Source organism: Phodopus roborovskii, unplaced genomic scaffold (assembly GCF_943737965.1).
Source record: "Phodopus roborovskii unplaced genomic scaffold, PHOROB, whole genome shotgun sequence".
Classification (NCBI taxonomy): domain Eukaryota; kingdom Metazoa; phylum Chordata; class Mammalia; order Rodentia; family Cricetidae; genus Phodopus; species Phodopus roborovskii.
In genome coordinates this window covers 49573-66833 of record NW_026125491.1, presented here as the reverse complement: position 1 = coordinate 66833, position 17261 = coordinate 49573, and the positions used below count along the sequence as shown (strand labels likewise).

General features: G+C 40.3%; 1 protein-coding gene across 1 annotated transcript; it reads right to left on the bottom strand.

Annotated features, from left to right (window-relative positions):
- Nucleotides 1–12867: 12867 nt before the first annotated feature.
- LOC127215873 (putative sperm motility kinase W) lies at nucleotides 12868–13947 on the bottom strand. The gene has a single exon (XM_051176348.1). The coding sequence runs from the start codon at nucleotides 13945–13947 to the stop codon at nucleotides 12868–12870; it is 1080 nt and encodes a 359-aa protein (XP_051032305.1).
- Nucleotides 13948–17261: the final 3314 nt, after the last annotated feature.

The window sequence follows — 17261 nt, the reverse complement described above, 5'->3', positions numbered from 1 at the left end:
TCAACAAAAAGGGATCTGTCCCATGGGTGATCTCCATGTCTGGGTTGAGTTTCACTGGAAATGTAGTGGAGTTGACACCCAACAATTGTCATCCCAAAGGCAGATTTCCATATCTGGGCTTGTCCTTGAGATTAAGGAATCTGGTCTACTTCAATCCCCTATCTGTTTCCTGATTTAATTTGACGTTCTGAGAGATTCTTCATCCACTCTGGCCTTAATGACTCTGAAAGACTGCAGTGGATCACACAATATATTAATCTGGCCAATGAGCTTTACATGAATATGGTTGTTGAATTAGTTCCAGATTTCTTTTCCTTTTTCTTACTTCCTTTGTTTCTGTTCTCTCTCTCTTTCTATCTCTCTCTGTCTCTCTTCCTCTCTCTCTTTCTATCTCTCTCTCTGTCTCTCTTTCTCTCTATCTTTCTTTTCTCTTTCTTTTTTTCTGGGTTTTTGAGACAGTGGTTCTATTGTTTTGGAGCCTGTCCTGGCACTGGCTTTTAGTCCACACTGGCCTGGAACTCACACAAATCATCCTGACTCTGCCTCCTGCTGGCTGGATTAAAGTTGGCACCACTGTCAATAGGCTCAGACTTTGTTTCTGCCCAGTGTTTTGTTTGTTTGTTTCTTGATTTTGATTTTAGTTTTTTGAAAGAAGTTTTGTGTATATCCGCTCTGATTGTACTGGAACTCCATTTGAAAATCAGATTTCACTTGACGTTTATAGATCTAGTTGCCTCATGCTCTAGAATGCTGGGATTAAAGATGTTAGCAATTCTTAGCATACTGTTTTTGTGTTTTGGGGAGCATAAGCACTAGAACATTACTGGGACATTTTTTTTTTTTTTTGGATACATCATGCCATTGCCCAGTGTGAAAGTAATCTTGTGACTAGGCAGATCTTGCAGAGGTTGGGGAATAATCCATGTGAGCTTCTGGCTACCTCACAAATCTCTTCCATTGAAAGCCCGCCCCAAACTACCTGTGTGCCTGTAACCTACAGGAAGCACTACAGGCCCACTCACCCCACACACACACACACACACTACCGCACTGAATGAGTCTCTCACAGGCAAGCAGAGCTCTGAGTCTGACGTCAGAGGCTGGCAGGTGGGCCTAGGGTGTGCACTAATTAGGGAGGATGTTTGGAACTCCAGGGCCAGTTTCTCCATGTGCTCCAGCAGCTTGTAGATGGAGGATTTGTGGGGGCAGATTGACTCAGAGAACTGCATCTGGACCCTGATTCCACCTGAGTGGGTCAGTTCCACAATATTACATGAATTGGTAAACATTCATTCATGTTTCCTCTTTTGAAAATTCTCAGTTTATATAGTTCCACACTTTCAAGGTGGGTTGCTGTATTTATTTATATCTAGTTGTTGAATTTTTTATATATGGTGAAAAGCATAGTTTGATACATACTTAGTAAAAATCTTGTCGCAATCTATATGTTTCCAATTCCGCTGAATGACAGTGTCCATTGCTGTCCAGAGGCTTCTCAGTTTCATGAAGTCCAATTTATTAAATATTGATGAAGGTTTTTGTCTTACCACTGCTGTGTTCAGTAAATTTTTCTGTGCCAATGTGTTCAACACTACGGTGGACGGGATATTGCTGTAAGAGGCCATACCATATTTTTTTGAAGAAATATAGAACATAAAACTGTGCATTAGGAAAGCAGATGAAAAATTAAGTACACCTTAATGGGCCATTTTAGTAAAAACAAGAAGGGCAGTGTGCTGTTTTGATTTCAACTGTGTGGACGACTGGCCCAGGAGGTTACACAAGAGTAGAATATCAAAATATTTGTATGGGCCTCAATTATTCTGATTAATATATGAGAACCATGGTCAAGACCGAGAATATATCAAATGTGGTATTGAAACAAACCTTGTAGGGGTGAGAGCTGGGAAGTGTGAGTAGGACATGATGGCGTCACATTAGTAACCTCCATGCCTGGCAAGTTATATCTTCTTGATGGCTTGCTCCTTGTATGAATATGCACAGACCATCTATTCCTCTCATATGCTCCATGGATCCCAAAACACCAAGGCAAGAAGCTCATGAAACACCCTCATACACCACCTAAGTATTATTCAAGACATTGCCTTAACTTTTCAAATTAGAAACGAGCAGGCAGTGTCCCCAGGAAGAGGCTCCTGGTGCTATGATTCACCCCACCCTTGCCACTAAGTGCCTGCCCTCCGAACACCCTGTGCCATAGCATGCACACTGTCCCTTTGCTATGGTTTAGCACTGGAAAAGAATGTGGATCCAACAATCCCACCAACTTCCGGGAAATTCCTAGAGCTACTCTGAGCACACTAGAAGTGCCAATACACAGGGGACCACCCTGAATCCCTGCCTGCTTCATCTCTGACCCCACCAGTGGTCCTCTTCCCGAGTTCTGTGTCCTGGCCAGAGATCCGCTTATCCCCAAGAGACCACCCAGAGTCCCTGCCTACTAGATGTTTGACCCCATTCTTTGGGCCTCTCCTGGAACCTGATATTTGACAACCATCGCCAGGCCCATGCCTCAGGAGAGACTTCATAGATAGCTTGGGACACCCAGAACTACAGACATTGAAATTCTGACCCACCTAAGCCCACCAGGGCAGTATCAGAGAGAGTGAGAAAGAGACAGAGAGAGAGAGACCACACGTGCACACACTGGAAGAAGCGATGGGATGATGGCAATACAAGCAAACACCTAACAATAGAAAGAGGAAGCATGACACCACCAGAATCTAGGGAATCTACACTAACTAGACCTGACCACCCCAAAGAAAGCAGATGAAGCAGAAGAGAATGACTTAAAAAATATCTTCATAAAAATGAGTGAGGCCTTTTTCGTTAATTTGGATAAAGGTTTATCAATCTTGTTGATTTTCTCAAAAAAACCAACTCTTTGTTGCATTGATTTTTTGTATTGTTTTCCTGGTTTCTATTTTGTTGATTTCAGCCCTCAAGTTGATTATTTCCTGGCGTCTGCTCCTGCGGGTGAATTCGCTTCTCTCTGGGATCGACATGTAAAATAATAATAATAAAAAAAAAAAAAAAAAAAAAAAAAAAAAAAACTTTGACTCCAAAATTTAAGTTGAAGAACAAGTTACTGGGGAAAAGTATTTCTATTTTTGTTTCCACAGAAAATGAAAAGATGTGGATTCCTTCCAGACTAATGTGGTTTGATCACACCAGACCGCCTGAAACAGAGTACAAGCTGATCCTACATTCCAAACAGCTGGACAAAACAGCCCTACAGACTACAGCTAGGATATCTGAATCTTCTTCGAATCCCCCAAGACAGCGCCCCTTACCAGCAGGAAGTAGTTTGGAAAGAACTACGCCCAAATTCCCAAATATTGTGTATAAATGTTTGTTTTCATTTAATTGGACTTTGTTATATAAAATTAAATAAAAAATACTCTATATGCATAAAAAAAATAAATTGGTCTATCCTGAGGAAAAAAAAAAAAAGAAAAGGCTTTCCCACATTGATTACATTCATTGTGATTCTCTGCAGTGTGTGTTATTTTATACCTTAGAAGATTACTATGATATGCAAAGGTTTCTCACATTCATTACATTCATAGGGTTTCTCTACAGGATGGGTTATTTTGTAACTTAACAAGATTACTATGATATGCAAAAGCATTACTGCATTGATTACATTCATAAAGCTTCTCCTTAGAATGTGGTCTATTATGGGTTAGGAGACTACTGTCCTGTGAAAAGAATATAAAATATTGATTATATTAAAAAAAATGAGTGAGGCCTTCAAAGTTCATATGAGACAAACACTTAAAGAAATGGAGACGGTCATTTTGTATTCATCACAGAAGCAATACATCAGCACAAAGTCTCAATTCTGAACACATATGACACAAATACAAAGGCGCACACATCAAAAAATAATAATAAAAATGCTACTAAAACTCAAAGCTCACATAAATATCATACATTTATAGTGGAAGAGTTCAACATTCCATGCTCACCACTAGACAGGACACCAGTCAGAAACTTACAAAGAAACACAAGAGCTAACAGAAGTTATGTCTCAATTGGGTTTAACAGACACCTATACAACATTCCATCCAAGCACAAAAGAATATACCTTCTTCTCTGCTCCACATGGAACTTTCTCTAAAATCGAACACATACTAAGCAATATAACAAACCTCAACAGATACAAAATATTGGAATAGTCCCCTGTTTCTTATCAGACGACCATGCTTTAAAGTTGGAATTCAACAACAACCCAAATCACAGAAACCCTACACACTCATGGAAACTTAACAATGCACAATTGCACCATAGGTGTGTCAAAGCAAAAATGAAGAAAGAAATCAAGGACTTCCTAAAAGTCAACTAGAATGAGGACCCAACATACCCAAACTTATAGGACACCTTGAAAGCAGTGCTACCATGGAAGTTCATTGCACTAAGTGGCCATGTGAGGAAAACAGATGATAGTCACAATAGAGAGTTAACAGCATAACTGACAGTGTAGAACAAAAACAAGCAGACACCAGGAAACAATCAATTTGAGGGCTGCAATCAATAAAGTAGAAACCAGAAAAAGAATATAAAAGATCAATGCAAAAAAGAGTTGGTTTTTGGAAGTATACAAAAAAAAATCAATGCAACAAAGAGTTGTTATTTTTTTTTTTTTTTTTTGGAAAAACTTTATCCAAAGTAAAGAGAAAGCAGACAGAGAACATGCAAATTAACACAATCAGAAACAAAAAGAGGGACATAACAACGGACAATGAGGAAATCCAGACAATTTCCAGGTCAAACTTTCAAACCCTGTACTCCACAAAAGTTGAAAATGCAAAGGAAATGAAAAAATTTCTGGATATATATCACTTACCAAATTAAATCTAGAACAGGCAAACAACTTGAATGGAGCTATAATGCCTACTGAAATAGAACTAGACATCAAAAGCCTCCAACCAAAAAAATTCCACCCACCTGGCTTCAATGCAGAATTGTACCAGAAATCCAAGGAACAGCTAACACCAATTCTCCTCAAATTGTTCCACATAATAGAAACAGAAGGTTCATTACCAGCCTCTTTTTACGAGGCCACAATCACGTTGGTACACAAGCCACACAAAGACACAACTAAGAAAGAGAACTACAGACCAATATCCCTCATGAACATTGCAGCAAAAATACTCAATAAAATACTGGCAAACCAATCCAAGAATACATCGGAATAATCATCTACCATGACCAAGTAGGCTTTATCCTTGGCAGGCAGGCATGGTTTAACATACAAAAATATATCTACATGATCCACCATATAAAAACCTGAAAATAAACCACATTATCATCACCCTAGATGCTAAAAAGCTTTCTACAAAATTCAAAACACTTTCGTGATAAAGGTCTTGGAGAGATCAGGAACAACAGAATTATACCTAAACATAATAAAAACAATTTACAGTAAATCAACAGCCAACACCAAACTGAATGGAAAGAAGCTTACAAGTCAAACTTTCACAATTTTCAGATGATATGATAGTTTACATATGCTGCCCAAAAAACCTCTTAAGGGGAATTCCTACAGCTGAAAATCCAAAATCAACCAGGATTCAGTGTTAACTCAAAAAATCAGTAGCCCTATTTTATTCAGATGACAAAGGGGCTGAGAAAGAAATCAGAGAAACATCACACTTTAACATAGTCATAAAATACATAAAGTATTTAGGTGTAACACTTACCAAAGAAGTAAAAGACCTATTTAGCAAGAACTTTTTGTCTTTAAAGAAAGAAAATAAACAAGATACCAGGAAATGGAAAGATCTCCATGCTCTTGGATAGGTAAGATAAACATAGTAAAAATGACAAACTTTCCAAAAGCAATGTACAGATTCAATGCAATGCCCATTAAAATCCCTACACAATTCTTAACGGGCCTTCAAAGGATAATAATAAACTTGATATGGAAAAACAAAAGACCCAGTATAGCCAAAACAACCCTGTACAATATAGCAACTTCAGGAGGAAACACTATCCCCAACTTTAACCTCTAGTACAGAGCCTTAGTCCTGAAAACAGCCTTGTATTGGCAAAAAAAAAATGGACAGGTAGACCAATGGAATCAAATTGAAAATCCTGATATTAACCCACACACCTACGAATACCTGATTTTTGACAAAACAGCTAAAACTATACAATGGGAGGAAGAAAGCATCATCAACAAATGGTGTTGGCACAGCTGGATGATGGTGTAAAAGACTGCAGATAGAACCATGTCTGTCGCCATGCACAAAACTCTAGTCCAAATGGATCAAAGTCCTCAACATACATCCAACCACACTGAACCTCTTAGAAGACAAAATGGAAGGAACCCATGAAAAAAAAAATTGGTTCAGGAGACTGCTTCCTGAACATAAATCTGGTATCACAGACATTGAGACAGATAATAAATGGGACCTTCTCAAACTGAGAAGCTTCTGTAAGGCAATGGACACAGTTGCCAAGACCAAAGAGCAGCCTGCCAACTGGGAAAAGATCTATACCAATCCTACATCTGACACAGGACTGATCTCAAAAATATACAAAGAATCAAGATACTAGTCACCAAAACACCAAATGATACTATTAAAAATGGGGAACAGAGCTGAATAGAGAACAACTTTGAGATACCAATGTACTCCTCTCAGAATGGCTAAATTAGAAACATCACTGACAATTTATGCTGGAAAGGATGAGGAGAAAGAGAAACACTCCTCCACTGCTGGTGGGAGTGAAACCTGGTACAGCCATTTTGGAGATCAGTATGGCAGTTCCTCAGGAAGATCGGAATCAGTCTACCACAAGACCATGCAATCCCCCTTTTAAACATATACCCAAATCATCCATATCCATGCAACATAGACATGTGCTCAACTATGATCATAGCAGTATTATTTGCGATAGCAAGAACCTGGAGGCAACCAAGATGCCCCTCAACTGAAGAATGGATAAGGAAGATGTGGCACATCTACACAATGGAATACTACTCAGTGGAAAAAACAATGGAAATTTGAAATTCACAGGCAAATGGATGAAAATTGAATAAACCATTCTGAGTGAGGTAAAACACTCACAATAAGGAGAACATGGTATGTACTCACTCATATATGGATTTTAGACAAATAATTCACCTATTTTAGACATATAATTTAGCCTATAATTCATACCGCCAGAGAAAGTAGGACACAAGGAGTAATCTCAGAGTTTCATATATGGTCCCTCCCAGATAAGGAAAGTCACAAGATCTCCTTAGCATATGGGAAGTTGTGGGGGCAGTGAGTGGAGAGGGAACTAGGAGAAAGAGAAGGGGTGGAGAGGAAATCACAGGACACTAGGAAGATTGAGTGAGGAGAGAAAGATATGAGAGAAAGAGAGAGAGTGAGAGATAGAGAAAGAGAAAGAGAGAGATAGAGACCATAAAGAGGGAGCCATTATAGGTTTGAAGACAAATCTGAATGTAGGGAAATATCCACAGACCTAAAGACTGAACCCAACTAACAATTTGAGCTATCATTAATTCCCTTCCCTGATAATTAGAGAGAGGATTAACTTATCCACTATCTTAGAGCCCTCACCTAGTAGCTGATGGAAACAGAAGCAAACACCCACAGCTAAACACTGAGCCGAACATAAATCCAGATGCAGAGAGCAAGGACAAGAGCAGGCTACAAAAACACATAGTGACAGCTGACTTGAACAAGGAGGAGCTAATGGGCCCCCCAGACTGATAGCTGGGAATCCAGCATAGGACTGACTCAGGCCCCCTGAACATGGGTCTAAGCTAGAAGGCAGTCTAAGGACCTCGGACAGTGGAACCAGGATGTATCCATTGTGCATATAAGGACTTTGTGGGTGCAACCCCCCTGGAGGGATACTCTGTAACCTAGAGGCAGTAGGGTGGGCCTAGTCCCTTCTACAAAAGACTTGACAGAATTAGATGACCCCTCCTGGAAGGCATCACTCTGTATGAGGAGTGTTGGGGGGATGGGAAGGGAGCGTGGTCAGGGGGTGGGAGATGTTGGGAGAGATGAAAAGAGGGTGGGAGCGAGAGGGAAGTGGGATCAAATGTAAAATAAAAGTAAAGAAAGAAAAAAGATCATAACTAAGGTAACTAATGTGCCACAAACAAATTACATAAGCACTTCATACAAAAAAAGAAAAAGGAAAAGAAAATGGGCAGGCAGAGGGGAGACAGGAGATGGGAGACCAAAGTTAGAAGATAGGCAGAGGTAAATATAGGCTACAGGGCATATACTCCTAGATTTCTAGGCATCTTTGGAATTAAAACAATTAAGCCAATGACTATAAAACCATTTTCATAAGTTTCACAAGATTCTAGAATACAAACACACAAGTTCAGCAAATGTACAGAAAAAACAGTATCCAGTGACAATGCAGAGAGAGCAAACATCCAGATGAGGAGAGATCCTGTGGCAGGCTGTCCAGAAAAATCATGTTGGTAGCAATGCCCCTGGTAGCATTTTTGATGGCATTCGCCATCAGGACACATACTTCTGGTATTATTTTCTGATCAATGCATCAGATCCAATCACTAGTGTGTATTGAACATGATACAGCTTAGGCATCTATTCTTCCTTCCACACCCTCCTGCTGAAAGTGAGTCTTCCCAGATTCTGTAAATGTTGGAAAAGCTGGTTGGCTGGCTCTCCTCTTGAAGGGGAGATGAGGGGAATAGCAGGAACAGGGCTGCCAATTAACCAGGGCTTCTTGTTTTGATCAGGACAGCCCAACAGCTCAATTTGTGTTTCAGAATAGGGAAGGTTCCTTTTCCTTTATTATTTGGTTGCCTGTGTTTTAGGCATTACAAAATCCCTTCACAGGGATGGCCAATAGTATTCATGCTCTGTTTGTCCCTGGGAAGGATTTGTTTCTGAGCAGGTTCTACATGATCTTCAGTGTGGCTGAGCCATCTCCTTTGCTCAAGCTGACATACTGTTATCCTCTGCTGGTTTGTCTAATTCTTCAAAGATGATATGACAGGGTCTAGATGGATGGTAGTGAACTCAAAGTTTATGGTGGTGATGAGGCTCTACAATGCATGGGCTATGTTTTCTTCATATGGATATTGTCCTGTGAGAAGTACATAAAGCACAAATCCCAAGCTCCACATGAGGCAACCATACAATCATAGAGTTTTTTTCAGCCAAGGACTCTGGAGATATATTGGGCTATGATGCAAGACCTCCTCCAATGTCTGCCCCTCTGTGAGATGAGTTGTCATTCCCAATTCACAATCTTTGATTTTTCCATCTCAGTTAATAAGGATATTCTCCAAACTTAATATCATGATATGGAATGAGTCTTTGTTGGAGAATGTGCACTGCTGACACAACCTGTTGAAATATTAGTCCATGTCCCTCCTTCGTTAGATAGCCTTGACTTTGAGGAACATAGGATACGGAGACCTCAATTTGTCTGTCTGTCTGTCTTCTGGATTGAGAGGTCCAAGGCACATGGATTATTTGCTAGTTTGGTTTATCCTGGCATAGATGGGAAGAAACTGAGTTGGAAACAATGCCAAGGAGAATTTGATGTTTTCAAGAGTTCAATTATCAAATAGGTGTGCATATAAAATGCTGCTGAATATCTCCACATGACAATCAAGGGAATGGTTTACTTCCCAGTACCGAGGATTGCTGGTAACCTGGGATGGTACAGCACAAGTGGGGAATAATAATAACTTGGCCCATTGTGCCTTTCTTTAATTGTGTGCACATTTTTCTGGTCCTCTTTGAAGCATCAGGGAGTTTTGAGAATGAATAGACGATCCTGTCTGTAGGCCTGTTACAAGCTCAGTCCATGGAGCTCTGGAGGAGGTTCCAGCAGACATAGCTCTGCAGCCTACGAAGGTGAATCTTACAATTGGGATCCTCTGCCTACCTTCCTACATGAACTTTCCTTAATTCTACTCATGAGGAATAAAGACAGTCATTTGGTACCTCTGATGTGGAAGAACCCTTTAATACTCTGTGAAGTTGTGACACTCTGATCTGTTTACTTAAAAGCTTTCCAGGCACAGAGGGTTCTGAGGAAAAGGGCAGAGACACCAGACTCAGAACAAATAGCATGGCCACTGCAAAGTAAAAGTAACTGATCCATGTATAGGAACACAGGATAAAGGACATTGGATAATTACTGTTATAAAGACTAGTTAGTAATCAGCCTAAGCAATTGGCCAAGTTTCACACTTAATTGTAAGTCTCCATGTCATGATTAGGATGCTAGGTGTTTGAACAGGGAAATACCTCTATACCCAGCAAGAGACCTCTTCTCTTGCAATTGCAGTTAAGGAATATAAGGGGTTGCAGGTTAGCCTGATCTGGAGAGAGTGGCTTTGAAACTTATCCATCTACAAAACGCTCCACTAACATGCTGGTAAGACAATCTGATTGAGAACATTCCTCAATTGAGGTTCCCAATAACCTGGTGACTCTTATTTGAGTAATGCTGATGAAGAAAGACTGTACAGAGCAGATATTCTCTATGTCTACACTTCTACCTACACACATCTACACTCACAGAGGATCACGATGATCTCTAAATCTTCTCTGTGAATCTGCCATTCCTTTCTATGGTATGGTGACAGTGCACATGGGAGGTGCACACCCCTGTGAGCAGTCCATAATTACTGATAGTCAGAGCACCACTACACAAAGTAAATCAATGAATAGGATTCTTTAAAAGTGCTGTTTAGCACTGGGGTAGCATAGACTTGGGTGACAAACACACAAATTCCAACACTTGATAAGGCATATTTTCATTAAATGGAACCATGGAATTCCATGTTGGAAGTAGGAGCTCTGAAATTGTAGATATCCAGCTAATTTTGTAAACATACTTACATTTTTCTAGGTGCTGCTGACAGTCTAATAATCCATACAATTTCTACTGACCCAAATTCCACTCAAGAGAACCCGTCTAGGAAATTTGTCTAACAAAACCTTCTCTCAACATTTAAAAATCAACAAACAGCAGCTCTAGGCTTTTAAAAAGGTAAATTAATCTCTCTTATGCATCATGAAGTTTTTAGCTTTTTAATTCATTTTTGGTTATTTTGATAGTTTGGATTTTGGACGCAGGGTTTCTCTGTACCTTTGAAGGCTGTCCTGGAACTGACTCTGTAGACCAGGCTGGCCTAGAAATTACAGAGGTACATCTGCCCTTGCCTAAGGATTGCTGAGATTTAAGGCGAACACCACCACTGTGCTGCTTGCTTCATGTGTTTATCATGCTATTTTGAGTTATCTGAATATATTTATAATGATTCCTTCAAATATTTTGTCTCAGATTTTGTTTCAGGGACCCGTTCCCTTGGCCTATTGGTCATTTGGGGAGACTCAAGGGTGTCTAGGATTTCTCATGTTAGCTCTGTGTTTGTAAAGGGGATTAGTCTTTTGGGTTTATTTTGTTGGTTAATTTCTTCCAACCGACTTGTATTGCTTTGCCTGGGCATGAGGTTCATGGCTTGGCTATCCTTTCTTAGATGTGTGCTGCACGAGGCTCAGCTGTGGAGACACAGTCCTGGTTTGTCAGTGGGATTTGGAGATGATTTCATGTGAGAGGTCAAGATACCAACCCAGGGTTGAGAACTGTATGAAGACACTGTGCTAGGATGCTTTCTATTTTTAGTAAGTTGTTTATTATTTTAATTTTGATTTTACATTCCAGACTCAGTCATTGCTACTGTACCCACCATTACCCAACCACTTGACTCCCCCAGTCCACATCTCATGGGGAAGGGCTCCCAAGAGGATTCAACAAAGTCTGGCACATTAAGATGGGGAAGCACAGGTACCTCTGCTAAGCACTTTGTCTGAGCATGGCACCCCAGGATAGGGAATGGGAGGCAATAGCTAGCTCAAGTACCAAGGTTTGCCCCTTGTCCCACTGTCAGGCATCCTCAATAGTCCAAGATTCATAAGTTTTTATGAGTACAGAGCGCCAGGTTCAGACCCCTGAAGTCTCCAGAGCTGTTGGACTAGAGCTCATGATTTCCATGAGCTTGATTGAGCTGTCTCTGGAGCATTCTCCATCATGGTCTTGATCTTCCTGGCTCATAGATTCCCTCCTTCCTGTGGTGAACTGTCTTCCTAGAGGTTGGCCTGTTGCTTGGTTGCTGATCTCATCATCTGCTTCAGTCAGTTATGGAATGATAACTGGATGATGATTCTTGACGAAAACCTCAATCTAATTGCATCCTCTCTTTTTTTAGTTTGGTTACTTCTGGCAGATTCTTGTCATTAACAATAGGTTCTTTATTAAATTAACATAGACAAACTAATAAGGAGGAAAACATTTTGATGGCCAGAGCACACAGGTGTTTTATACAGTCAATTTTATTTGTTTGTTTCTTTGGTTGGTTTTTTTTGTAGGTTGCAAGAGGGTCCAGGATTCACCAGGAAATGGTTCAGGAAGACAACACAGTTCTCTGAGTACATGGGATAAACGTTTCTTCACCAGTTTCCAGACCCTGAATACCCTCGATCCTGAGATTGTGGGTGGAACCTGAGGCTGGTCATTGGACATGTTGATCTTCAGGGGTGGTTGCTGTAAAGAGGAGATGGTGCTCAAAATCATTGTCGGTGTTGCATGCAGACCTGATTCACATGTGGTGCCATCACAAGGCTGGCTGTCCACACACTTCATGTGCATTGCAAAGTACCTGTAGCACTGTGGATGACATTAGCCATGCAGACATTTCCTTTCTTGAGTCTTTGAACTGGGCAACATCTCTAAGCAGGAGAGTTTGTCGAGCAAGTTTTCACTTTGGAATCTCTTGGCTTTTCCTTCTTCACCTTCCTCCTCCAAGTTATACTTCCCAGCTTATATAATTTTATGTAAGGAAGGTGTACTGGCAGCCCTCTTCAATGGGAAAAAGGGCTGAAGAGCTCCTACACGGCTGGTGTTTAAACAGGACTTCCCATTTTTCTGATGACACTCCCCGGAGATCAACTTATATTTAAGTATATTGACAGTCGCTGCTAATTTAGTATTTGGTTGTCTGTGAGTTAGGGTTGACACGATTTCTTCACAGCTATAGCCACTGGTGCACAATATGTCTACGACCCTCAGAAGGATTTCCTTCTTTGCTGGTTCTACATGATCTTTAATGTGGCCCAGCCATCTTCTTTCCCGGAGCTGACTTATTGTTATCCTGTGCCTGGTCGGGACCGCGAGTAATCGTCCAATGGTTTGGCAACAGGGCTTTGATAGGTGGTAGGGAAGTGGATATTTTGTGTTGCTGATGACCTTATGCATACCATGATAAGTCCTTTCTTCATATGGAAATTGTCCTGTGACCAGCACATAGAGGACAACTCCCAAGCTCCACATGTCAACTGCCAGCCCATCATAGGGTTTCCCTGCCAAGATTTCTGGAGCCATATAGTGCAAGGAGCCACATCTCTCTTTCAACATCTGCCCCTCTTTGAGCTGAATGGCCAATCCAAAGTCACAAAGCTTGACGTTTCCAGCTCTGTCAATAAGGATATTCTCCAATTTAATATCACGATGTGCAATGAGTCTTTGGTGGAGAAAGTGCACTGCCATCACCACCTGTTGGAATATTGGTCTAGCTTCATCCTCTGTCAGATAGTCTACGTTCCTAAGGAACATCTCCAAATTCTTTCCAGGAACATACTCCATAACAACATAAGTCATGTTCACTGTGTCAATGGCATGAAATAATCGAACTATATTTCTGTGTTCCAAAGACTGAAGGATCTCTATTTCAGAGGTGTTGTCAGTCACAGCAGTTGGATTTTTCTCCAGCACCTTGACAGCAACCTGTGTATTTGTAGGAAGATGGCATGCAAGCTTCACCTCCCCAAATGAACCAAAATCTAGAGATTTTAAGATTCTGAAGTCTTGATGGAGGATCTCCTCTTCCAAGTGCCTGGCCATGATGCTCCCTGCAATTTCACTTGTTTTATCTTGTTGATAATTCGTGGTGCAATCAATGCTAGAAACAGGAATGAAAGCAATTTTACATGGTGGTCCAATGCTATGAATTATCTTCTGTGAAATATGACAGATCAAAAAATGTATGATGCACCCAAAGTCTTAGAGATATACAGCCACCTTGTATGTGTAAGCAGCTTAACCCCTTTCATTATGAACTTTCTTGTTGGTCATTGTGTTTGTGGCAGCAATAGAACCGCAAAGACAAACACCAGTTCAAGAAGAAAACACTTCTTGAAAGAAAAAGGAAAGGAATGTCTGACAAATGATCCCAGTGTCAGTATTGCCTTGAGCCACCAAGCAAATGAGCACACAAATAAACACTAAACTCCTTTCCTCAATGAACATAGATGAGAAAATCATTTCAGAGAGTCCTGTGTACTTTACATTCATCTCAGCAAAACAGGACAGATCCCTTCATTCACAAGGTATTGGACTCACACAGGAAAAGGATTGGACTTCACACAAAACAAATTAACAATGGCATAGCATATAAGGAGACTCTGGGGAGGAGCCCACACTAAGCACATTGAGTTGTGAACCCCAGTGTTATAATTCAAGTAGCTAGAACCAGATATAGTTTCACAAAAAACAAAGCAGATACACAAACTGAAATCAGATCTATTTTGTGTTGTCTGGGTCAGGAGCAAGCAGGGAAACTGAGCTTTTTCCAAAGTCATGGTATCTGTCACAAAGATATGCAGGAAGGATCGAAAGGCTCCAGGAGAATATGATCAAAGTACAGCACAGGCATGTTTCAGATGGTATAATCAGGACCCCCATCACAGGGCCTCTGCTAAGGAGGCCTCAGCTTTAGAGTGCAAGGCTCAGGCTAGATCTGCCTATCAGCTTAAGGAACACCCGGAGTTGCAACATTTGAGATCTTTGACTCCCAGCTCCAGTCTTCTGCTGGAGCCTGATCATTGATGCCTATCATCAGGCCCCTGCCTGTAGACAAACCACCTCGAGAGCTTGGACCACCCAAAACTACAGACATCCAACATCTGACCCAACAAAGCCCATTGGGGAAGTACCATAGAGACAGGGGGAGACCCCACCAACACCTACTGGAATAGCTGTGGGAAGATGGCAATGCAACAAAACACCTAACAACAGAAAGACAAGCATGACACCAGCAGAATCTGGGGAATCTACACAAACCAGACCATGACACAAGTCAGATGAAGCAGAAGAGAACGACTTAAATATTATAATCGTAAAAATGATAGAGAGCCTCAAAGAAGATGTGAGAAAATTCCTCAAAGAAATGGAAGAATAAACAAAGAAAAAAATTGGAAGAAATGAACAAATTTCTTAAGGAAAATAAAGAGAGTACAGAAAGCCAAGAATAAAAAAATTAAGCAGGTGAAGGAAACGGTTCAAGACTTGAAATCTGAAATAGAGAAAATAAAGACAAACCTAAGGAATGCTGGAAATAGAAAAACTGGTCAAATGATAGGGAACTACAGATGCAAGCATAACCAACAGAATTTAAGAGATGGAAGAGAAATTCACAGTCGTGGAAGATAAGCTAGAGGAAATAGATTCATCGACCAAAGAAAATTGTAAATCCAACCAATCCTTAACAAAAAACATCCAGGAAATGTGGGACACCATGAAAATGCCAAACATAAGAATAATAGGCATAGAGGAAGGGGAGGAAGCCCAGCTCAAAGGTGCTGAAACCATATTCAACAAAATCTTTGAGGAAAACTTTCCCAATCAGAAGAAGGACATGCCCTTGAAAGTACAAGAAGCATAATGAACACCAAATAGACTGGACCAAAGAAAAAAAACCCGGACATATAATAATCAAAACACATAACATACAGAATAATGAAAGAATACTAAGAGCAGTGAAGGAAAATGTACAGGTAACATCTAAAGGCAGACCTATCAACATTATACCTGACTTCTCCAAGGAAACCCTCATGGCAATAAGGTCTTGGATGGATGTTTTACAATTCTAAGAGTTCAGGGATGCCAGCCCAGGCTACTATAGCCAGCAAAACTCTCAATCACTATAGATGTAGTAAAGAAGATATTTAATGACAAAGCCACATTTTCACAATATGTATCTACAAATCCAGCCCGACAAAGTCTTAGAAGGAAAACTACAACCCAAGAATGTTAACTATGCTCACAAAGATGTAGGCAAATGATAATCCCTCCTCACCAGAAACCAAGGGTAAAGCATGACAAATATATTCACATTACCATTTCCAACATGAAATCTAAAACAAACAAGCATTAACAATCAACAATCCCCAGTGTCCTTCCTCTCCCTCAACATTAATGGTCTGAACTCGCCAATAAAAAGACACGGGCTAACAGAATGGATGCAAAGACAGAATTCATCCTTCTGTTGTATACAAGAAACTCATCTAAGATTTAAAGATAGACATTACCTGAGGGTAAATGGTTGGGAAAAAAATCTTCCTATCAAATGGACCCAAGAAGAAAGCAGGTGTGGCTATCCTAATATCTAATAAGTTAGACTTCAAACCAAAATTAATCAAAAGAGATGAAGATAGTCATTTCATATTCATCTCAAGGAGTCCATCAACACAAAGACTCAATTCTGAACATCTATGGCTCAAATGCAAAGGTACCCACATTCGTAAAAGAAACACCACTAAAACTCAAACCTCACATAAAACCTCACACACTTATAGTGGGAGACTTAAACACACCACCCTCACCAACAGAGGGGACCACCAATCACAAAGTTAATAAAGAAACAAAAGAACTAACAGAAGTCTCAACTGGGTTTAACAGACATCTATAGAACTTTCCCTCCAAACACAAAGAATATAACTTCTTCTATGCTCTACATGGAACCTTCTCTAAAATGGACCACATACTAGGCAATATAACAAACCTCAATAGGTACAAGAGAATTGGAGTATCAGCTGTATCTTATCAGACCACCATGCATTAAAATTGGAAATCAACAACAACACAAATGGCAGAAAACCTACAAACCCATGGAAACTGAACATGTGCAGTGGCACCACACCTGGGTCAAAGAACATATAAAGAAAGAAATTAAGGACTTCCTAAAACTCGACCAGAACATACTCGAACATATGGGACACCTTGAAAGCAGTGTTATGAGGGAAGATCATTGCACTAAGTGCCCATATGAAGAAAACAGAGAATAGTCACATAAGAGAATTATCAGCACAACTGAAATCCTTAGAACAAAAAGGAGCAAACTCAGCCCGGAAGAGTAGACACCAGGAAATAATCAATTT

What these genes read in the sequence shown, in the direction of transcription:
- LOC127215873 (XM_051176348.1), bottom strand. Translation starts at nt 13,947, where the DNA reads ATGGCCAGGCACTTGGAAGAGGAGATCCTCCATCAAGACTTCAGAATC.